We start from the raw sequence: 25706 nt of genomic DNA, 5'->3' as shown, positions 1-25706 counted from the left end.
CTCCACTTTCTTAAGTTTCTGGATTGAATTGGCTTACACATTCTGCCTTTGATTGCTGGTGGCTTTGTTACGACATTGTGTGTATAATTCTCTGTTTCTTGGATTTTGGTGTGAAAGATTCTTTGTTGTGCTGCATATATAGCAAAAGAGTTTACAAAAATTCAAAACGATTCTCTTTGATTTTGTGATTGGAATAAACATTTACTTAAAGTAAAATAGTTCGTTTATAAATATTACTCCCTCCGTCCCACATTTATAATTACATTTAGTTAGGGCACAGGTTTTAAGGAATTGGTGGAGTGTGTAATTAATGAAGTGAGATAGTGGAGTGTGTAATAAATGAAGTGAGATGGAAGAGTGAAATGGTGGAGTGTGTAATGAAGTGAGATGAAGAAGTGTGTAATAAATTAAGTGAGTTGGTTGAAGGTGGGTCACTTGTTGACTTTTTGGTTTTTTATTTTTATTTTGGTTTATTTTTGTGTTGATAATGGCATTTGAATGTAATTTTAGTGAATAATGGGGTAAAATTTTATGTCCAAATATGGAAAAAATTCTAAATGTGACTATAAATGTGGAATGGACTTTTATGGCAAAATGTGACTATAAAACTGGGACGGGGGGAATATTTATTTTATGTAAGGAGCTATAATGAGAAACGAAATTTTCGAACTGAAACAATTTCAGCTTTCAACAAAAATACTTAAATACCCACTTCATCAGAAGATCATACAAGGGTCTCCAATTTCTGATATTGTATGGAGTTTACATATAAATGTTTAACGATTATTATGCTTCTAGAGGATTATTAATCGACCAAATAAGAATTAAGTAGCTATGGGCTATATTTCTACAATTCTAAGGGTGTGATTAATATTTATAAAGAGAAAAATAAAACACAATTAATCCTTGGTGCAATAGAATTAATAAAAAAGTATTTATAATTTGATTCCGGAAATATATAAAAAAAATATAATGCCATAAAATTACATATTATAGTAGTAGGGGAGTTATCAATTGCTAACTAATTAATAATCTCAAACTAAGACTAAATCTTAGCCATTAAATTATAAGATCTAGTGGTTGAAATAATGTCACAAGGATTATATTTTTAATTAAGAAAATTAATAAATAAAATTAGAGGGTATTAATGTCAATTCCCTCTCGTTAAAATCATCTTAAAACTTTAAATTTACGTAACTCTCTCGATTTAAATTATTTTTTCGCAAAAAATTATATCAAATTAAAGATAATTTTATAATGATTCCAACGAGATCGCAATTGCATATGTTCCGACGACGTTCGGATGATGAAATTTGATATTTTTTATTTTAGTTTTCGTAAATGTTGATAACCAGATTTTTATCAACAAATATATAAAAAAATCTCAATAAAACCATGTAAAAATCTCAATAAAACCATGTAAAAATCTCAATAAATATGTGTTGATATTTTCTTGTACTAGTGTTGATATTCTTATGTCATATTGTTGATATTTGTAATACACTATGTTGATATAAAAAAATATTCACGAAAATTATCATATGATAACATAATGACGATATTATCCTTTTGTTGTTATTTTGTCTACTATTTATTGAGATTCGTAAGATTTAATCTCATCCACTCATTTTAAAATCTAAGGATGGAGATTTGGTCTTGATTTTAGATTAGGGTGCTATAAGCATTAGAATATGACCTTGTAGTAGTAGTAGTAGTAGTATAGTAGTATATATATATATATATATATATATATATATATATATATATATGTATATATATATATATATATATAGGGATGTGATCGTGTCCATAAGTGAAATTTCTGTCAAAAATCAAAGCAAATCTCAGCCATTGGATCCTGTAATGTAACCGTTAGATTAATGCCACGTGTCACCTAATAATGTAGATTGAGTAGTCTAATAATGTAGCTTGGCTAATAATGTAACAGCTGTAGTCTAATAATGTAGATTGTGCAGTCTAATAATGTAGCCTAGTTAATAATGTAACGCTTTTAGTGTAATAATGTATCTCGGGTATTATGATCACAACCATCTAATCTGAGGATCCAAGGGCTGAGATTTGCTTTGATTTTTGACAGAATTTGCCTTATGAACCATAGTGCGCCCCTATATATATATATATATATATATATATATATATATATATATAGGGTTTTGATCTATGAAGACCAGATTTAAATACAGAAACGCAGAACGGTCATACGTAGGGCATTTTTAGGTCATAGTTAGTTTATTTTTAGGTCATGTTAACAAAGCATGACCTAAAATGATCTTAACATGACATAAACCCAAATCTTATAATATGACCTAAAACTACTTAATTATGACCTTCCGTATTTTTGGTTAATTATTGACCATTAGATCATCTAATCCTAGGGCCAAGATTTGGGCTGCATTTCTGGATTTAAACACATACTTATTTTGATCATCTCCCTATATATATATATATATATATATATATATATAGGGGTGTGTTAAAATGACAACACCTTTTAATATGACACCATACCACCAATATCAGCCCTAGGATCTAAAAATCGGATGGTTGATAAGATGCCACATGGCAGCTCATTTTATTTTTATTTAATCAAATTAAAATGATAGAAGGGTAAATTAGGAAAACTTTTTTCTCATCAACTATGGAAACACAAAATTCACGCCCCTTTTCTTACTATTCTCAACTCCACCAATCTCTAATTCATCGCTGATTCTGCAAATATAATTTCAATCTCAATTGATCTCAATTTGATTCATCTCAATACACGATCGGTTCAATTTATCTCAATCTTGATTCTGCAATATTCTTCTCAATTCGAGCTATTCGTTCACCCGATCGATTCAATTTATTTCAGTTTGATTCCTCCAGAATTGAGCTATTCGGTCTATTCAATCGTTGATTCCTCCAAAATCGTTGATTTCTCTGCAATCATACCACAAATTCGAGCTATTCAATTGTTGCTTTCTCTGCAATCATCAATTCCTCTGCAATCAGAATTGAGCTATTCTTCTTCAATCAACGATTTCTCTACAATCGCACCACAAATTTGGTCGAATATGGATGAATCGAAAATCAACTTTGACTTGGATATTTTTCCAGAAGGTGAGCTTTGTTAGATTATCAATTCTCAATCGATTTTTTATGTATTGTCGTGCTATGGATTATTGTCTGATTCAGTGATGGATCAAATTGTAGCGAGTTTTTCTATTTAGGTTCAGATTGTTTTGATTATGATTGGTTGGTGAGGTTTTTTTTTTGTTGAAGTGTAGTTTGTGATTTTGATTGATGAGAAGCTTTTGGTTGAGTAGTGTTCTGTTTCTGTAGATTTAAGGAATTATACATAATATGTAGGCTATGATTATATGGCAATAGAATGTTTCTGTTTTATGTATTTTCTATGTACTAATTGTTGTTTTGCTTATTAAATCTTGCTGTTTATTGAATTGTATATTGCAGTCCATATTATCTGAACTAATTCGGCTTATGTTTTGTTAAATGGTTGTGTAGTGTTTTATTTCATAAGGCCTAATGCAGAATATTGACCTATGATTTTATGGCAATGCTATGTTTAAATATTTCGTACTTTTGTATGCAATAAATGTTGATTCATGTATTGCACGCTGCTATTCACCTAATTGTATATTGCGGTCAATTGTATCTGAACTAATTTGGCTCATGTTTTCTCATTTGATCCAATTGCATGTGTGACAGCATGCCCCGACGAACTCCGGCCAAATGTCGGTATGAAATTCCTTACATTAAATTCATCTCAATTCAAAAGCTATTCAATCACACGATCGGCTCAATTCATCAGCAATCAACGATTTCTCTGCAACCAACAATTTCAATCTGCAACGAGCTATTCAAGCGCTATGGATTATTGTCAGATTCAGTGATAGATTGTTTGTCGATTTTGTCAGATTCCAACGAGTTTTGATTATGTACAATATTGATTATGATTAGTTGTCGAGTTTTTTTTTGGTTGAAGAGCAGTTTATGATTTTGATTGACGAGAAGTTTTTGGGTGCATATTGTTCCATTTCTGTTTTTGGGTAGATTTAAGGAATTATGTAGAATATATAGGCTATGATTTTATGGCAATACTATGTTTCTTTTACTTATTTTCTATGTATTAATTGATGTTTTACATTTTGTTGTTTATACAGTTGTATATTGCAGTCCATACCATTACGTCAGTATATAAAATGTGGAGAATTAGGTCACCATGACTATAGAAACTGTGGCCGACAAAAAGGAAAATAAATTTGTTAGTTCATTTTTTCATTACCAGATTGCTATCTTATGCATTGTATATTGCAGTATTACTATCGCCATATTGCAGTCTTAATGAACTATTGCAGACCACCTATTTGCTTCAATCTATTACTTCATTAATTTCACAAGACAATAGGATTAATTATTAATTTTATATAATTGATTCCAGGTTGCCTTCCATTTCAATAATTAGTGTGGCTTCAATCATTTTCAATTACAATTTTTTACATTACCAAATTGTTGTGTTATGCAATGAATGTTGCAGTGTTACCACGATAATATTGCAGTTTATATATTATTCACAAGAACAATTTAGTATGTGTTGCAGTACACGGATATATGAGTTGCAGTGCACCTAATAATAATATGTTGTATAATGTTGAGATATATTCTTTGCCTATATTTAATCTCAAGCATGCAAGCAATTTATAATTAACTGAAATCAAAACAACTATGGAGAAAAAGTCGAATCAAATTATGTCTCCCACATTGTCTACACCAAAATTACAAAACTACATGTTTCATTCACACAACCAAGATTTCATTCATGTTCAAAAATGCCACGATTTCATTCATTGGTTACAGTTTGTTGTACTCCACGACCATCTTCTCCACATCTATAGGTCCTCTCTTTTTTGCCTCCTCGAATTGATGTGAGGCAAGTCTCGACACACAACAAAATGCCCTATGTTGTTGTTATACAACATCACTGTACAATATTTTGCACGAAGAAGCTGCAAAGACTTTGATCTGATTAGCAAGGCATTCACAGGCTTGTTTAATATTAGCCGAACTATAAAAAAAAAAAGATTATTTCAATACTACATTATTCTAAATGATGAACTGCAATATATAACATGCAAAACTGCAAGATGATGCATTATCCTAAATGGCCCTCTGCAATATATAACAAACAAGACTGCATTATTCTAAATGTTGCACTGCAATGTATAACAAGCAATACAACAAGATGATGATGCATTATTCTAAATTGCCCAAGGCATTATTCTAAATGGTTTGCAATGTTCCGAATCATGCACAGTCAAATAGAGTTAGCAATGCGCTTGCTTTACTTCAAGTAACATCGCTCTCTGTTTCCATACAGATTTGTTTGCTTCTATCTGCAAAGTGGTTTGTTGATTGTTGTTTTGCTGCAAATGCTCTGCCTATTGTGGCCCCTATTCATTATTTATTTATGAAATTGTTGAAGTTGTAATTGGAGACATTTAACCGCTCTTGCAGCTAATCATGAATACCTATCTGGCAATTTTTTTTCTGATCATCTGATGTATTGGATACTCTAAATAGAATAATGTTATATAATGAAGGAGCATATCTTATGGACCTTCTTAGGCTTACATGCTTTTCACTTTTGTTGCAGTGTGTAGCCTCTCATCCAGATACAAGAATGTTATTTCTCATTGTTAATTTTCATTTTTGTTGCAGGATTCATGATAATGCATTATTCTAAATTGCCCACACAATCAAATATTTGTCCACCAAATAAGCAACATCCAATAAATGAATCATATACAATAAAACAACATACAAAATGAAGTAGATACAAAATGAATCATGCAGTACCATAATTAACACTACTGAATCATACAACCAATCAGAAACTAGCAACCACAGAAGCATAAAATTGACCAAATTCCATATACTAGAAACCTTGGATGTTTTTGGTCAGATCCATTAATACAAGCAAATCAGCAATTCATCAAATCATCAAATCAGCAATTCACTTCGAGTACAACAACACTTAATCCAATAGAAAAAAAATCACAATAGTCGGTCACAATGTGTCAAAAAAACTTCATACATGGAGCAAAAAGCTATGAAATTTCGAAAATCACCAAAAACAGATTAAAACCTCAGATCCAAAAATCAGCAATTCACTTCAAGTACAGCAACACTTAATCCAATAGACAAAAAATCACAATGGTCGGTCACAATGTGTCAAAAAAACCTTGATACATGGAGCAAATAGCTATAAAATTTTGAAAATCACCAAAAACAGATTAAAACCTCAGATCCAAACATTAAACAAGGCATCAATTGAATGAATAATACACATACATAAATCTGCATACACAAAGTAACATTCCAGAAATTAAACCTACTTCGATCAACCCTAAACGGAATCCAATTAACATACCTTGTGAACTGATTTCACCGTTTAGTTGTTGTAGGCGTTTGGAATTCCAGAAATTAGTCCTAAATCGCGTGATTCACGGTGTAGTCATGGCTGGAAATTGAAGTTACACGGTGTAGAGGCGGAGGCGGTGGGATTTAGAGGCGGAGGCGGCGGGATTTAGAGGCGGAGACGGCGGGATTTAGAGGCGGAGGCGGCGGGTTTTAGAGGTGGAGGCGGCGGGATGAGATTTTGGAGAATCGGAGAGTCGGGGAGAGAGAGAGACGAATTTGGAGAATGACGATATTTTTTGGGATATCCCCAATTTGAATCTGTTTGAAATGACTAAAATGCCCCCTACAGCAATTTCGTATACACTAGACAGCGATCTCAATTCTGTTCGCGAAATTCAATCTTGAGCGTTGGATTTCCGGATCTAAGGGTGTATATTGGTGGTATGATGTTATTTTATCTATGGTGGCACCATAGTGCACCCCTATATATATATATATATATATATATATATATATATATATATATATATATATAGGGGAGTGTTATATTGCTAACTCAATACCTAATTGCTAACTACAACTAAATAATAGCCATTAGATATTTAAATTAAGGGCCTAGATCATCAACCAAGAAATATCAATACGATCAACAAAAAACGTCAATAAAGCCATAGGATTAATTCCATAAAATATCAATAGGGGTATTAATGTCAATTAACTACATGTTTAGTTATAACTAACTTTAAAAGAAATCCCAAAACTTTAAATTCATATAACATATATCAAATTAAAGATAATTTTATAAGGATTCCAACGATATCACATATGCATATGTTCCGACGTCAAAATTTGAAAAAAAATTCGAAAATTTTTCAATTTTTTCGTAAAGCAGAAATGTCAACATACTATATAAATTATGTCAATATAATACATGTAGAATGTCAATATAAGCAATGGGTTAACATTCTTAAAGCATCGTGTTGACATTCTCAAAGCATTGTGTTGATATTTACGAAACACTATATTGACATTTTCATCTAAAACTCTAATTTGGCGTTTTTTTTTAATCTTTTTTTATTTTATTAATAATAACGAAAATTACACGTGGCAAATTGTAGACCACACGTTTTCTAAAATCCTATGGCCTTAAATTAGTTGTAGTTAGCAATTAAATGATGAGTTAGCAATTGATCACTCCCCTATATATATATATATATATATATATATATATATATATATATATATAGGGACGTGATCAAATGCAAACTCTAAATATCATACAAACTCCAAACTATGATCTGGACCGTTAGAAAATATCAACAGATCATGAAACAATAGCAACAAAAAATGTCAACACAATGTCAACGGTTGATGTTGTGTTGACATTGTATTGATATTGTGTTGATATCAGAATCTTGAAATTTTATACTGTGTTGACATTATGTTGATATTGTGTTGAAAAAGTTTGGAGTTTGTACAATATATGAGTTTGATCTATGAAGACCAGATTTAAATACAAAAACGCAGAACAAAGTCATACGTAGGGCATTTTTAGGTCATAGTTAGTTTATATTTAGGTCATGCTAACAAAGCATGACCTAAAATGATCTTAATATGACATAAACCCAAATCTTATAATATGACCTAAAACTACTTAATTATGACCTTTCGTGTTTTGAGTTAATTATTGACCATTAGATCATCTAATCCTAGGGCCAAGATTTGGGCTGCATTTCTGGATTTAAATGCATTCTTATTTTGATCATCATGAAGACCAGATTTAAATACAGAAACGCAGAACCATATCATACGTAGGGCATTTTTAGGTCATAGTTAGTTTATTTTTAGGTCATGCTAACAAAGCATGACCTAAAATGATATTAATATGACATAAACCCAAATATTATAATATGACCTAAAACTACTTAATTATGACCTTCCGTATTTTGGATTAATTATTGACCATTAGATCATCTAATCCTAGGGCCAAGATTTGGGCTGCATTTCTGGATTTAAACACATACTTGTTTTGATCATCTCCCTATATATATATATATATATATATATATATATATATAGTTTTGATCTATGTAAAACTCATTCTTAATACAAAAATACAGAACCAAGCATACATAGGTCATTTTTAGGTCATCGTAAGCTTATTTTTATGTCATTATAATAAGGATGACATAAAATGATCTTAACATGACCTCAAACCCAAATTTTATAATATGACTTAAAACTTCTTTATAATGACCCACCGTGTTTTTCTTCAATTATTGACCATTAGATTGAAAAATCTCTTGGTCAGGATTTGGTCTGGATTTTGTATTGAGATGCATTTTTGTATTGTCATTTTCATATATATATATTTATATATATATGGGAGCATTAAGGTACTTTTACCCCTTAGAGTACTATTTCCTTCTTAATCACATCCATTAGATTATAGTAGTGGACGGTCAAGATTAGATTTATGAAATTAATCCCGTGTTGCATTATGAGTAGCATTCTGTGCATTATAAGGTTATAATAGTAAAAATTTTGGTGGTGGTGTTGTGTGTGTTAGTTTTGGAAATTTAAAAAAAGGGGCCCCCTTTACAAAAAAACCCCCAACGCGAAGGTTTTAAATCCGTCCATTATAAGAAACCGTTTGGTTTTTTCCATTTTTTTGTTTATTTTTTAAATTCGTTGTGCATTTTATGGTTTTTTTGTTTGCATTACCACTTTTTTCACATACCGGGTAGTTGTTCTTTTGGTTTCAAATTTATAAACATTATTCCGAATTTTAATTATTTTTTTGGGTTTCATTTATTTTTTAACGGCCAAAGGGGAGAAGTTTCAGGTTAAAAAAAATTTTTTTGGTGCTTTTTATTCCTTTTTTTGGCTTTAAAAACGTATTCCTCTTTTTTAATTTTGGTTGAATGGTTTCCCTTTTTTTTTACATTATTCGTTTTTTTTCCCCGCATTCTTTGTGTTTGTGTTAGTTTTTTTGGGTTTGGGTGTGTGGTTCTTTGTTTATTTAGTGTTTTGACTCAATATTTCAACATTATTGAAAAAGTTTTGGTGCTTTTTGGTCCTTTTTTTTTTTCAAAACCGTATTCCTTAGCATAATGTTGTTTAAGTCTTTACCTTTTGGCCCATTGTGAAGTTTTTTTTTATGCATTATTCTTTGGGATATCAACATTAAAAAGTTGGTTCCCAAATTTTTAAAAAAAGTATTCTTTAAAATTTTTCCCGTTTTTGTTTGGTTTGCGTCATTATTATTCTCAATGTCAAGAAAAATTTTTGCATGATTTAATGTTTTTGGGGTGCATTTTTTTTCCATTTTTTTATTAAAACCGTATTCCTCCCTCGCTTTAATGTTCAAAGTGGTTTCCCTTTTTTTTGTACATTATTAATTTTCTTTTTTTTGCATTTTTTGTGTTGGTTAGTTTTGTTGATGCCCGGTGTGTAGTTGTAGTGTTTATTTGGTGCATTGCGCCAAATTTCAACATTATTTAACATTGTTTTCATTTGGTCATGTTTTTTTTTGCATTACAAATTATTAAGTACTTTTTAAAGCATTATGATCGTTCATTAACATTTTAAATAGTTATAATTATGCATTAATTGTTTGTACATTTTTCCCTTTTTAAACCCCTTCCAAAAACCCAAATTGGGTATAGATCGGGGTTTGGGTGATGTCCGCCTTTATAAATTGGCACAAAAATTTAGAGATGACTAAAAGGGCCGGGGGAGATGGGGGAAAGGGTATCCCCCAACCCAAGATGCGGAAAAGGGAAAACTCGAGGAAAAAAAGGTTTTTCCATTTATTCCCAAAAGGGGCCCCTCACAAAAATTGTTTGAAAGATGACCCCCCCGCAAAAAAGAGGGGGGGAAGAACTTGGGTTTGGGGCCATGCTAAATACAACATCGGAAAATCCCCCGGGACATCGCCTTTTTGGGTTCTCAACTCTTAATTTTTACCCCTTTTTTGACCCTTATGTGGCCGGGGAGGCTTGGTCCGATAAAGGGGGAGGGCCCTCCTCGACGTTAGGCCGGGGGGGCCCACCAATCTCGGGCGTTGATAAGCAAACCGAACCGGGTTCAACGTTGCGAAATTGGGGAAAGAGTCGTTACAAAATGAAAAGATGTTAGGGAAAATGATTCCGGAGGGTGAACGGTGGTCCCCATTTTAAACGGGTGTTTATGTTTCCTTTTTTCCCCAGAAAAAAGACCCTTACCCGGACGGAACCCCGGGCCGAAGATTCTACACTTCATCGATGGTGTTGATGGGGAAGGGGGTCCCAACGGTTTCGGGTTTCGTCTTATCGATTGGAGGCCACTTATCCTACATGGAAGAAAGGGGGGGCACTCATATTTCCCGGGGCCCATGCATTTTTTTTTTGGAAGTTTAAACCCTCTCTCATTTTAAAATTAATTTTGGTCAAAGGAAAAATATTTCATATTTTGTTTTACTTATGCATTACCCCCTATTTTTCATTAAACATAGTGTGTTCATGCCCTTAAGCTTACAAAAAAAGGGTTATTGACCTTGATCCATTTTATTTTACCCGAAAGGACCGCGTGGTTCACATCCAAAGGGGAGTTAAGGGGCCGGCCCAAAACTGGGCAGGCCGATTGGGGAAAAATTAAAAAAAAAAAAGGGGTCCGGGGCGGATCACAAGGTTTTAAGGTTGGGGGGCCTTTGATAAGGAAAAGTATTTATGGGTGGGGAAAAAAGGAGGTTCAGTGTGCGGAAGGGGAGGGCGGGAAAACCCAAAACAAACGAAACAAAACTTTTTGGGGTGTTTTCCCCGCTTTCCCCCAAAGGGGGGATGGGCCAGCCTCACGACGGGGTGAAAATTTCAAGATTTATACCCGTTAACCCGGGGGGGATCGGGGGATCCAAATGGGGGTTCGAAGGGGGAAAAAGTTGTTGGGGTTGGGGATGGGGTGAGTTCAAGATGAAGAAATAGTTACGCAAGGCTCGGGGGAAAGGGAAGACGAAGGTACCCCGAGGGATTAAGAGAGGGGGGTAAATATGGGAAAACATCAATGTCCTCCCCCTCCCGAAAAGGGTTTACCCATTTTCTAGTCCACCTAACGAAAAGCACGGTAATAAGGTTTTCGCGACAAAAAAACCATGGGGCAAAAGGGGATCCTTGCTTTAAACGTTTTCCTTTTTATCAACAAAATTGTGAGGGGGGTCTCATCAACATGCCACCCGGGCCTTTAAAACGAGGTCTTCCCATTCACCTTGTTTAGCCATCCGGAATTTTTTTCCCTTAATTTTTTCCAAAAAAAAAGAATATATGACTGGTTTTACCCCCGCCTAACAAAAAGTTTGCAACGAGAGTATGACTCGTAAACTCCTTATCATGTCTCACAAAGTGGGGTTCGAAGGGCTCTCCGGATTTTGTGGGTGTCCACCAGGGCCTCCCAAAACGAAAGCCCAAAAAGCGGCCCCGTCTTTTCCCCTCAACAATCTCCTTTTGTATTTTTTTTTGAACATACTTTTCCGGAAAAAAAGTAGAAGCTGTTTCTCAAAAGGGAAAGGCGTACAATGTCTTCAACCAACCATGGTCTTCCAGGTCATAACGTTCAAGTATTCCATTCCACTCTTCTTCGAACTCATCGGGTTCTAGCAGATCCGACCAGACGCAGGCATTGAACTCTTTCTTGAAATCTTCGTCCCGCAACAACCGACCAGGAACTTTATTGGCCAACTTGTGCATGATATGCCACATACACCATCTGTGGCGAGTCCCAACAAGAATCTCTTCAATAGCCGATCTCATCCCCAAATCTTGATCTGTAACAATCATCTTCGGAGCAACACCCATACATGGGACAAAATGTCTAAACAGCCATGCAAAAGCGCCGGTCTTCTCGCTGCTTACCAAACCACCAGCGAAAGTTACTGGTCGCCCATGATTGTCCTTTCCCGTGAAGAGCGCGAAGATCATACAATACCTGTGTAACATAAGCCGGCATAAGTCAAGCAAAGAACATGTATAATGCATATATAGTATATATTAATGCATATAATAATGTACGTATTAACTGTTTTAATGCACGACAGGTATACCTATTTGTGTTGTAGGTGGTGTCAAAAGCCACAATATCACCGAACATGTGGTAATTCCTCTTCATCAAACCATCACACCAGAACAGAGCAACCAGCTGGTCGCTAGCATTAACCTCGTACTCATATGTGAATGCCTCGGACATCTCTTTCTTCCTAGCCATATCATCCAAAACCATTTGTACGTCAATACCATGAGCGTATGCTTTGATGTCTCGTGAAACATTCCTTATATCCCCAACATTGCAGCCAACGAGCTGAAAACCACCTAGAATTTCCTTCAGCACATTAAACGTGAGCGTGGGACCTATGTTAGCCTTTGAACAATCAAGGATAAATTGGTGATGTACGTCGTCCAACTTTCGATTGATTGACATGAACTGCTGATGCTCTGTTCCAACCATGTAATGGTTATGAACTTCGTTAAACTCCTCGACAGTATAACCTGAAACTCCTCCGTCGGAGAAGAACTTGAATGAGATACTGGCTTTACAACCACAACGCTTGGATAAACGTCGACGTTTCAACGAAAAACCAGACCGTGCATTTGCTTGGTCATCCACGCACGAGTTCTTGCTGCCTTCCCTGTTGCATACCACCTTATACCAAGTAATTATACCATCAGTTTTTCTCGTTTGTGATTTGCGAGTATCAAAACCAACAGCCCGGGCATACACATCGTAGAACGCAAAACAAAAATCCAGTGATTTGAACTTCTGGCCAAAGACAGGCTTCAACTCTTTCGAACACTCAGGTACAACAACCACTGCACAGAATCACAAAAAACAAAACTCATCTAACACAAACATTATGAACCATAAAACTTGCATTATCTATCTACCAATGTACATTATCCAGAACTAAATCTACATTATATGTATCTAATAACACAACACCCTAGTTTAATTAACGCGTCTAACACAACATAAAACGTGCATTATCTATCTAATAATGTAAATTATATAGTACTAAATCTACATTATTTGTAGCTAGTACCACAACATCCGAGATGAATCAACGTTTCTAAACCATAAACAAGACAAACTAATAGTTGGATTATTTATTCACAACTTTACATCCAAACCGCCCGTCCATAAACCCTAGCCCATGCAAACTCAATTCTAAACCCTAGGCGATCCCCTTTAATTAACAGATACAGAATGTCAAAGAAGTTTCCGCTAATATGTGTGATTTGGATATTAATGAAACGTAGATACAAAAAACGATGACTTCTCGAAATTAATTACCTTCGTCCATGTTTGAATCATAAGCTTGGTCCATTGTTGAGGAACCACCTTCTTCCATTGTATTAACGATAATATTCCATGAACACTCCGAAAAATATACGATAATTACAAACAAGGCAAGATTTGATTTTTAACGAAGAACTAACGTTGAAAGATGAAAGAGAAGAGAGGTTATTTTCACGGTGAAAAAGAAGAAAAAATTCTGGAGAATAATTAAAAAACCGACGCAATATTGTGTGAGGAGAAAATCTTGGACTTTCCATAACCACCAACATTGTCATTCCCTTAAACGCCCTTTTCCACTTATTTAATTAATAAAAAATAGATGATCAGGCCTTAATTTCATCCATTAGATGATAAGAATGAATGGTTGGGATTAAAAAGCAAAAAGCATATAATATAGGAAAAGCATATGAATACACCTCTATATATATATATATATAATAAATTATAAAATTAAAATACTTTCCATTTCCTAATGTTGAGTACTTTTGTAACTGAGTCATTTTTTAGTTACTTATTTTTATCATACTTTCTCTATTCCATAAAAATAGAGACATTTTTCTTTTCTATCTGTTACATAAAGCTAGCTCATTTATATTTTAAAAAAATTCTCCACAGTCGTAGTTTGTCTCACAATAAAAGTCACATTATTTTTACCATAAATGGTAAGTAGGTCTCACATTCCACTTCATTCACAAAATTTGGCAGGTGACAATGTATTATAGTTTCAGATCTTATCTACGCAGTCGATGAAATTCAGATCGCCCCTTCATATCTTCACAAATTATATTAAGATCGACTTCACAATGTAAATTCAGAACGTCCCATCTTAAAGAGTGAGATTATATTCTTATCTTTTATTCAGTTTTTATTATTTTCAAAAATTTGGCAGGTGACAATGTATTATAGTTTCTCTTTAAGTGCATGTTTGGTAGACATGTTAAATTAATACAAGATAATTTATTAAGATCGACTTTAAGATAAGAATATATTATCTCACTCTTTTGGGTTGTTAAATAATCCACATTTTTGAACTAATTCATTTCGTGCCTAAGCGGACCGAGATGGGCTTTGATGATCTAACATGAACTTATTTTATCTACCAAACAACCAAATGACCCATATATCTTGGTCTTATCTAAACTAAAAAAATGTCGAATCCCACTCCTACTTCTATAACTAATGTAATTCTAATATTTATCACACATTGTTATTATGTCTAATATTTCAAATGCTACCATCATCTACTATCATGATAGAATAGGCCTTATTTAATGTGAGAGAAAAACTTAGAAATGTTAATAATTAGATATTTAGATGGCCCAAAAAAAGACTAATTATGGACAAAATTAGTAGTACTACTAACAATTTATCGTTAAGCAATATTTTGGAAAGTTAATGTATAAATAATAAAAAGTAAAACTGACTTTTCATACATTCTTTCACATTTTCTTAAAATCAATGGCAATCTCAATTAAAGGTATACTTATTTTTTCCTTCCAATTGACATTTTTTTCATAGTGGAGATGCTTGAATCATAGTAGCTTCTAAAAAAATTGCTGAGAGGGTTTTGTATAAAAGTGAGTGAATAGTTCGTCTCATTTCAAGATTATGCCATGTTCACGAATTATGAAAAGCACGATATTCCTGGGACCAAGCAACTAAATTTCATTCATAGATTTTATATGTAAAATCACCTAATTGCTTAGAATTGGATTTCAGAAATTATATGTAACATTCAATACATCGATTCATTTCCCTTCCAAAACAATGGCTGAGGCAAAGCATCTCTTTCCTACAGCCCTCAGGTTTGTAGCTTCCCAACCTGCACCTTCCTTGTAACACTCAACCTGCCATTGCATCAGAAAAGGCATGTTGAGAGAGAGAGAGAGCACTGTTATATAAGCAGATTAAATGTATACCGTTTCGATGATTTGCTCATCAGACTCAATCCCTCCAATAACGTAAATAGATTCATGAAGAACACCAGCAGCGAAGTAGCCTCTGCCTTGCTTCATGGGTTCTCCCGTCATCCATGATCCAAGCCGAGGGTCATATATCTCAAAACTGGGTGTCATTGCTGTTCCATCATAACCACCAAGCGCATATCTGCCAAACACAGTATACCATCATCTTAGCTCAAGATTATAGGCCGCTGAATTTTGAATAAGAAAACTCGAGCTCCCAACTAGAAACAAGCATAAGGAGGCACATGAGGAGAACATACATCTTTTCATTCATTACAACAAGTGAGTGGAGGCCTCTTTTTGCTTCCATACTCGGGATTCTGGTCCATGAATTTTCCCTGGGGTCAAACCTTTCAGCAGAACTACACACCACACGTTCAAATAAATTTTCTTAAGAAGATGAACTGTTAAAAGAAAGATAGTTACAAAGAGGTTCGTGACTTACTTCAAATATTCTTGTCCATCGAATCCCCCAACAGCATAGAGTGCACCATTCAACTCCACAGCAGCATGAGCATGCCGCTGTTGAAAATACGAGGCAGAAAATTGATATAAGATTTTTAAGAACCCTAATCAAGTTTTCTGAGTTTAATAGCATCATAGAATCAACCACATTGACTACATGACGTTGAAATTGAGCATAATAAACAAAGATCATCTAATTCTATCAAGGAACCACGTTGCAAATGATATCATCATAGCATGTTTAGATTAATCATTATTTTTCTTGAGCGTATGTCACAAGACTTAGTGCAACTGAAGAATATAGTAAGACAACTGCTGCTCTTCCTAGATGCTTTTATCAATCGTAGAAGCTTTGTCTATACTGTATCTTCCTTACTCAAGTAACTCAACAAATACTTTCCGGAGTAAGAGAATAGGAATAAAACCTTTTGGAGCATTGAGCGTGAAGGAATCCACCTTCCGACAAACGGATCATACATTTCTACATCTGAGAAGAACTCCATTGCATTTCCTCCACCCATTGCAAATATTTTATTATTTAAAGCAGCACCAGCTAAGCTGCCTCTTTCTTTGTTCAGGGAAGGACGCAGAGTCCACTCATTGTTTACAATGTTATAGGACTCAACTGCAGATAAAGAGAGTGCAATTGTCATTACAAAGAGAGAGGAGGAGGAGGAGGATGAGCAGGCGTGAGAAGTACCTGTATCATACCACTTAGAACCACTTCCACCACCAAATACAAAGAGTTCTCCATTAAATGCCACGACTGGGGCATTCCATCGAGCAGAAGACATAGGCTTAAGAGATCTTAAGATGTCTTTTGAAGGCAGGAAGGACTGCAATGCTGATGACCAAGATACACCATCATATCCACCCACTATCAATATTGACTCATCTATATTTAAGTGATATTCATCAGGTGACTCCACAAGCTCTCGGGCATACACAGGTTGCTCAGAAACATCACACATGTACTCCAGCACCGAGCATCTATTTTGCAATCGAAGAATTTCTTGTTCTGCCTCAATCTGTAAAGTACGAGGAATTAAATTTTATGAAATATTACCAATAAAGACCAACAAAATAATTTAGCTAATAGAAGCACAAAGCCTAATCTTAAAAGAAAAGCACCAAAGACTTGCATTTCATTGCTGTGAAGTAAAACCCAATATATTGTTTGCCATGCAATAAAACAAAAGGTTCAGAGCTGTCATATAAACCTTGCAATATATTTCTTGTTTGCCATGCAATAAAACATCAATTGTGTTAGAAAAATATAAACCTTGTTACATATTTGAGATGGGAAGAGTTCGCAATGCAACATTATTGTACTCTGCTCAGGGCAAAAATGGAAGTATTTACATTCCAGGTAAACAAAGTTAAGAGTATAGCACACTTCACTAAAGTGCATACCAGCCAAACTTCACTAAAGTATGCTGACCAAACAGTGGTTTGAATCATTGACCAAATCAAACCCAAATCTGAACACATGTCATTGTTCTGTGACTAGATGCCATTCGTTTAAGCATTAAGATTCAAATAATAGGCAAACTAGGAACACTATATGAACTTGCGTTTACTCACTCAACAGAATCACTTAGGTCCCCCGTAAACAATGGAATACCTTGCGACAACTCAGCATTGCCAGGAATCAGATTCACAACAAAGACAGTAACACCAAACACGAAACATTTTTATTTTCACATTGTACTGAGACCAAACCAAGTATGAAAGGCACAACCTTATAAAAACAGACCAAACATTTTAAGAGAAAATGTTACAGAGAGGAAAAACATTACCAGCTTATTTGCCAAACTCTCTGTCTTCGTAATTTGTTCTAGCTTAAAAGTCTTTAGCTCTTCAATTTCCATGTACAACTGCAATGGGCATAAATATGAGTGTCAGATATGTAGTATGCTACAGACCATTATAAACCAGATGATGTGAAATGAGTAAAAAATGTAATTAAAAGACAAAAACTTGCTTTATAATCCCCTAATAAAAAAGAACTTGCTTCTCAAATTAAATCATGAATGATCGGGTTGGTTAAACTAATTAACTGACCAGATCTGTGTGTGCATGCAATGAAAGTACCTTCTCAACAAGCGCAAGGGAATCAAATTGATCGGAAGAGCTTTCACTGTTCCTCTTTCCCAAAGTCACCTGGTCATCATCTCGAGTTTCACACTGCAAACCATCATCACTTGTGGATGTCTCTCCTACTGAACCAGATATCAAATTAGCATCCGTGAATTTACTGCTGAGAGCTAGTTCCTTTATTTTCATGAGGATAAGATCTTTTTCATCGAATTGTTCCCCTTGGATGGCTCCCCCAATCAGTTGTTTGTTTCCATTCAGAGAGATTGAGTTATCTGAAGTCGTAGATGTAGAAATAGAATCATCGTAGTTGGAAAAATTATCCGCCGAAGCTGGTGGCTCAGAAGCTCCACTTTTTTTTATCTTGTTGGTCGAGGGGATCATCTGCTTTGCAGTCCAAATTGGGGGATATGGTTTTATACTGATCCTAGGAGCAACTGCTTGAGAGGAGAACTGGGAGATCAATCTGCTTGTTTGGGCATGATCCAACTCAAACCGGAAATGACTCTGGCCGTAATAGTTGTCAAAAATTGATAGCTTGAACTGAATTTCAGTAAGGGCTTGGCACTGCAAGCGCAGGCGTACTTGAACCTGAATCCAATAACAGAAAAGAGTAAGTACTTTGCCTTACTCAGAAAAGGAAATCACGAACATGTTGAAAATAACGAAGAGAAATTAGATTTGACCAGATTCCCATATAATACCTGAGCTTGATACCTTGTTCTTTCTGAACCATCTATTGTCCAAGCATATGGATCAATATTCATTTTACCTGAGCCAACAGCTTCATAGATACCATGAAGTTTTCTCTCGCTGTAGTTGAACAGAAAAAGTGGTAAACCTGGCTCGATGTTCTTTACGTATGAAAAGTGTGGTGCCGGCAGACCTACCAACCACGGATACAAATTGAGTGTAAGTACGTACCAACTCTAACATCAAGTTATAGTATGATTAATATCCGAGTATTTTTGTATTTGGCAAATTAAAGACTGTATGATGATAATTGTGTCCGTGCAAGGCAAGCCTGAAGAAAAATAGATATCGAAAAGACTAACCGAAGAGTTGTTTCGTGAGACACTCATCCATGGTTTGTTTTGTGCAGCCAAATATGACGCTTCCAAGCTGGTTCTTACTCAAGTTTCTTGCCCATTTCCCATTCAATGCCATCGGAATTTCTTTAGGAAAATATGTCTGTGCGGTCCTGCCAACTACCATTCTGCTATGGCAATCTTATATGATGAATATCAAAACGCCAGCTGAAAATTGGAAAACTGCTAAATCAATATACAGGGTGGAGATTGGTGGTAAGTACAAAGTATCCTGAACTCAATACATATACATACAGCAGGAATATTGGTGGTAAGTATCCTGAACTCAGTACATATACTAAAATGCTTCTTGGATGCTATAAAACTTAAGTGGAAAGAATAGAGCAAAGCAGCCATAGGCAAAATTCTAAAGGAAAGGCATCTCCAATACTGGCTGAAAAAACTAGGTAAAACCCCACCAGAAACAGCAGTTACAGTTTCTAATCATAAAGAAATATGTACCACCTGATATGTTGGAATCATAATCCAAAAAATGAAAGAAACAACGCGTCCACTTCAATAACGACACAAAATGGGCAAATTTCAATATTGGCTGCTTCACAGAGGGCAAATTGCATTGTGTGGAACCAAATAACTCATTAACAAGTCCTACAATCTAGCGAAACATGTACATTATTGTGATTCGAGATAGGAAACTTACTCAGCCCGAGTTCCGAACCCGATTTCTTTCACAAAAGATGACGAACTAGCAAAATAGGATCAGGAAACCCCACTCCAAAACAAAATTAAAGATTCGAAACAAAAGAATAGGAAAACACCCAAAAAAATTCAAAAATAAAAGAAAACTAAATCGATTAATCCACAATACACTGATGACTGAACCGAATACATGCATTGCTTTAATGTACAGTTTTGTGCTTGTGAGAGAGTTGTGGCATGCAGAAAAGGCGAAACGAAGCGATGAGGGCATACCTTTAAATGAAGCTGCTACTGTGCAATTGCGAGAGAGGGAGAGAGAGTAGCGCGAAATGGAGTGGAGTGTGTGTGTGGCATTTAATTCGGGCGTGGGTTTTTTCCCTTTAAATAGCATCATTTTACAGAGACGAATCATCCATCAAATATCAATGGCTGTGATTCAAATGTTACGCTTAGGAAATCGTGTCAAAATCAAAGATCATGAAAAATTCGAAAACAGGTTTCTCATATTATATTTTAGTATAAAGTTGTAGAATAAAATTAGGAGGTTAGTTATTACTTTACATATATATTTTTAAAATGTGTACTCCTTCGATCCAATAATAGTGAAGTCATTTTGTCATTTTGATACGTTTCATTGAAGGGAAGTCATTTTTTTCTTTTAATAAAAGTCAACACATCTCTTTTCACTTATTTTATTCTCTTTTCATCTTTCTACATTTTTCATTTCTTATTTATTACTCTCTCCGTCCCACAAAGATTGTCCCATTTTCTATTTCGGTCTGTCCCACAAAGTTTGTCCCATTTCACTTTTTACCATTTTTTGTAGTGGGCTTCATATTCCATTAACTCATTCATACTCACATTTTATTATAAAACTAATATATAAAAGTAGGACCCACATTTCACTAACTTTTTCAACTCACTTTCCATTACATTTCTTAAAATCCGTGTCCGGTCAAAGTGGGACAATCTTTGTGGAACGGAGGGAGTATTCTTTTATTTAACTTACTTAACAAAATTTCTCTCAATCTTCGTACCGAAAAGAATTGTCTCCCCTACTATGGAACGGAGGGTTTAGAATAAAATTAGAACGGTGAGGATTGGGTTGTTATCGGATCGATCCAATAACAACTCAATTTCTAAGATCAAATTCGAATATAATATGCTATCGAAATTGTAACATTGACAATAACTTGGTTTACTATACTAAAAAATGAACACAACACGAACTCGTTAGGACATAATCCGATTCGTGTTGACGTAACACAATAATTACAGAATAACGACCTGACAACGGCATGAAGCCAACATGGCATGATAGCAACATAGAGAATAATGACGCGACAACGACACGGACCCGACATGGCACGATAGTGACATAGTCCCAACATTGCACGATAGCGACACAGACTCGACTTTGTAACATTAGAAGACGTATATAAGTAGAAAAATGATAACCTACTTGTAGTTGTACTAGTAAAAGTCATAAAATAAAAAAATAAAATAATAATGGTTACTAGAATCCCGTTCGAACTCAATCTAAAACTATCGTACAAGGACGTAAATGCAATAAGGTTTGATCATAAATCATTAACATTTTGAGTTTACATCGTGTTTTTTTATCATGTCGAAAATTATCATACCTAATTAAAATTATAGTATTCCCATCGCATTGCTGAATTTGAGCATTTTGAAAAGATGTTGATTTAGAATAATTGTGGAAATAATTTGGTAAGTAAACAAGAAGGCATGGCATGGGTATAGGTCTGGAAGGCCAATATTAATCAATATCACCTAGATGACTAGCTCATTCAATTGTCCAATTTACACTTTAGCGTAAATCCAAAAAAGTACGACTCCCAACTTTCATAAATGGAGTATTTTCCTAATTATTGTGCTGGCTGGAAAATGGTTAAATTTGGAATGGACTGGTACCAACTTTATCACAAGTATGTCATTTATTTGATGCATAAAATATTGGAGAAACAGTACATTTTATAAAATATTTAAGCGCTTCCAGAAGATAAATCATGTGCTAATTAACATGCATGAGTTCCCTTTTTTGATACTAGTACAGTAGTACTACTATATTGTCACATAAAATCAATTGCATCCATAAACTTTAATGGGCTTAAGCCCAGTTCTTAATAAGATATGCACAAAATGGGCCGACCCATGGCCTCTATCAAATTGGGGTAGCTCATGCAAATAAGTTAAATTTGAGCTTTCGCATCTGGCCACGCATTTAAATTTTTGGTTTTTTATTTACTAGTACAATTATTTTTCCTTTTGTCTATATATACACGTTCATACTTTCTTCGAGTCCTAAATTTCTCACACTTTAATTTCTCACTTAAATTATAGTAATATATATTTAAAAAATTTTATTAACATGAATTTTGTTTTATTCGTAAATATAACCTTTAATAGTTTTATGTATTTTCACATTTAGTTTTTTAATTATGTACTTACTATTTTATTTGTAATTGAGATCGTGTAATTTTAAAATAATGAAAATATAAATTGTTTGATGAAATTATTAACTTATATAGATATTATATGCTACTGTATAAGTCGATTATTGTTATTGCTTTGTTTGTATTAAATATAAAATGCATATTATAACTAGCAAATACTAAAGCTCTCGTGAGGAGTCACCAAAACCTTATTAATTCAGAAATCTAACAGGCATTGCCCAATATGAATTTCCTAAACTTCCCTTTTAGTCAAAAACAAATGCTGTAAGTCAAAAAGCGTAAGAAAAGTGGCAATAATTTCATGATTTCTATTGCTTTAAAACTCGAAAATTACGCGATCACACTGTTTAATAATAGCCTTTTGTGACAGTATCAAAATATGGAAATAAACTACGTAGTAATTAATTTGAAAATAGATTGCATTATTATGCGACAGTAAGGCATCACTTAGTTCAATAAAAAAACAAATCTTTTTTTAATAAAGTACCTGGAGCGACATGATTACTTTATAAATTTGAATAATGCAAAAAGTATAAACACATACTAAAGCAAAAATTTATCTTAGCCATGCAATTGTTGATTATAGCTTTGCTTTCGGTGATCAATCCCTAGAAGTTCTCATTCACAATTTTTCGTGTGTGCGATAATTTGTTAAGTAGTACTAGTACTATAAAAAATTTATAATTGTATCTACTAAATTAGTAGATTTAATCAAATCAAAATATTAAGTCGACGACTTCAGGTATTTGTGCGTATAAAGGTTTTCCTAGAAATATCAATTAATATTAATCACATATGACTACGCTCAGTATGCAAGATAAATGATTTTACACGTACAAAATTATGATGAAAACATATTAGTATTTGTAATGGCTGAGACAAAATTAGAGAGTGAACATCGATGCATAGGCATATATAAAGAGTAGGTTCTAGTTCTAAAATAAACAGGGTATGAATGACACGAAATACACTAGATAAAATGAATTTTAAGAATATAAAGATATAAGATTGCATATTGAGGGGTACTTAACTTATTTGATAAGTGTTACTCATACCAACTAGGTGCAATTTTTTTTATGATATTTATCTCATAAGAACATCAAGATTAAGTGTGTAATCTAAAAAATTCTAAGACATGTGACCAGCTCAGAAGTTTCTTATGAGGTGTGTGTTTGAGAGTAAAGCATGCTTAAAAGACTAGGGTTGATTTGTAAAATTGTGAGGATATTCGTCAATTTTGGAGTCGGATCGTTACATCATTGAGTTGTGGTGCATAATACTCTTTCAGTCCCCTAAAAATATGAACTTTTGAATCGACCCAAGTTTTTATGCAAAATTGAAAAGTAAGGGAGATGGGAAAACAAAGTGTGTTAACGGAAATTAAGTCCCACCTTAGATATTAAGTTTTCTTAAATATAAATTTTTTATTTTTAAGGATGGAAAAAAATGAAATAATTTCTATTTTTAGGGACAAGGGAGTATTAGAAAACAATAGTGAGATAATCTTATTAAATATTCTAGTAATTTATTATTAGAAATAAATAATTAAAGTTACTTACATATGTATAATGTATTGATGGGGGTAGACTCTTTAATGACTTTAATTGTTTCGCTTTTTGATACGTGGAATGATTTGGTAGATATATTTAAGGGGCCACCATGCTATCAAAAATTAGGACAATGAAGTAATAAAAGAAGAAGAAATTGGTACTTGTAACAACACTCAATTACAAACCAAATAGTCAAAAAAACAAAGCATGTTCTTAACAATCAAGTAAAGCATATACCCCTCCCCCAAATGATAATGATAATGATAATAATAGTTGGAAATAGAGCTGTGATCCTATTATTGGCGTCTGCCCTCTATCTTGCTACCAATTTTTGCAATTTTATTTCTTTTTATTTAAATAATTAGTATGCGATTTAGAGGGCGAGTTTTAAGAAATGTAAATAAAAATTGATTAAGTAAGTTAGTGGACTATGAATCTCACTTGTATACATTAGGTGGAATGTGATGCCTGTTTACCATTTATCGTAAAAGTAAAATGTGATTCTTATTGTAAGACGGACTGAAATGACAAAACGTGATACTTATTGTAGGATAGAGGTAGTAATTATTTATTATATTTAATTTTCATTTTTAATTTAAAAAGTTACTATTAAAATTGTTCTTTTCAAAAATCAAGGTCTATACGGCCTTTGTCCATTAAAAATGCTAGGTGAATGTGTGTAATATAATCTCGAATATTAGTGAGGGTGAATATAGTGCACAATAATGGAATGGCTATTTAATGAGGACCTTACTAAAATATCAAAACTGAAAATAGTTATAAATTTTGAGGGCACGACCACGCAGACGCTCCAGTCCATTCCATTCTAGGATACGAGATAGTATAAGAGTATCCGCAATGGTACTTAGGCCAGCCATTCTCTCCCCTGCCATGTCAGCAACACTAAAAAAACCACCTGCCACATCAGATTTAGGCCAGCCATAGGCCAGCCGCAGTAAAAACAATTCAAAATATATTACATTTACGGAATTAAAATTACTTGCGCGCCGACTCTGTCGTTGCGCAAAGTAGGCCCTTCTTTCATCCACTTGTTTTATCGGATCGTCTTCCTGAGACCGACCCGCAGGAGTATCTCCATGTCAGCGAGTAGTAGCCCATCGTGCGGTTGCCGTTGGCCACAAAAAGAGGCCAGTGAATGACAGCCCTGGCACTTCGTTAAGAGGGGCGAGTTGGGGCCGTTGGAGTCGTTATTCGACCGGCTACCCCAAAAATCGCATGCGAGATCCGCAGAGCCCGGTATCGGCTCTGACCTCGAGGATGCTCGTGGGGTTCTTTTTTGACTTATGGCGGTCGTGTAGGCCCCCTTCGAGCCGGTGAGGACAGTTCTTCCACTCCCGATGCATCTGAGTCTATCTTTGCCTAACATCCCGGGGAACCCATGCTTCTCCCCGTGCATGCATCAGTCGACAATCGCCGGGAGTAGGGCTTGAAGGTGCGCTCACGAAAATCGCCCGATCCGCGCCCCGCAGGCTCCTTGATTGCGGATGCTCTAAGGACGCATTGCAAGCAAGTGAAGCAACCCATCCCCATATGTCCCTCGGCCAAGTGATGGAGGAACATGTCCCTCCTTCACTTGTTTCTATTGTGAGTAGAGCAAAATATTTTATTTTTTCAGAGTGA

The 25706-nt window shown here is 34.5% G+C and overlaps 2 protein-coding genes across 2 annotated transcripts; both read right to left on the bottom strand.

Annotated features, from left to right (window-relative positions):
• Positions 1 to 11969: 11969 nt before the first annotated feature.
• On the bottom strand, positions 11970 to 13816 carry LOC125221370 (protein FAR1-RELATED SEQUENCE 5-like). Its single transcript, XM_048123490.1, has 3 exons — positions 13759 to 13816; positions 12515 to 13277; positions 11970 to 12399 (listed from the first exon to the last, which is right to left on the bottom strand). Exons 1-3 carry the CDS (start codon positions 13814 to 13816, stop codon positions 11970 to 11972), a joined length of 1251 nt encoding a protein of 416 aa, XP_047979447.1.
• A 1589-nt stretch (positions 13817 to 15405) lies between these two features.
• On the bottom strand, positions 15406 to 20393 carry LOC125223930 (kelch-like protein 3). Its single transcript, XM_048127240.1, has 11 exons — positions 20312 to 20393; positions 19346 to 19546; positions 18995 to 19176; positions 18288 to 18881; positions 17993 to 18070; positions 16894 to 17221; positions 16619 to 16818; positions 16174 to 16250; positions 15989 to 16090; positions 15684 to 15870; positions 15406 to 15611 (listed from the first exon to the last, which is right to left on the bottom strand). Exons 2-11 carry the CDS (start codon positions 19503 to 19505, stop codon positions 15513 to 15515), a joined length of 2007 nt encoding a protein of 668 aa, XP_047983197.1. The 5' UTR covers positions 19506 to 19546; positions 20312 to 20393; the 3' UTR covers positions 15406 to 15512.
• Between the last annotated feature and the right edge of the window lie 5313 nt (positions 20394 to 25706).

The sequence above is a fragment of the Salvia hispanica genome, chromosome 4 (genome assembly GCF_023119035.1).
Source record: "Salvia hispanica cultivar TCC Black 2014 chromosome 4, UniMelb_Shisp_WGS_1.0, whole genome shotgun sequence".
Taxonomy (NCBI): Eukaryota; Viridiplantae; Streptophyta; class Magnoliopsida; order Lamiales; family Lamiaceae; genus Salvia; species Salvia hispanica.
Note: the sequence above shows the minus strand (reverse complement) of the source record. Positions and strands in the feature narration are given on the sequence as shown.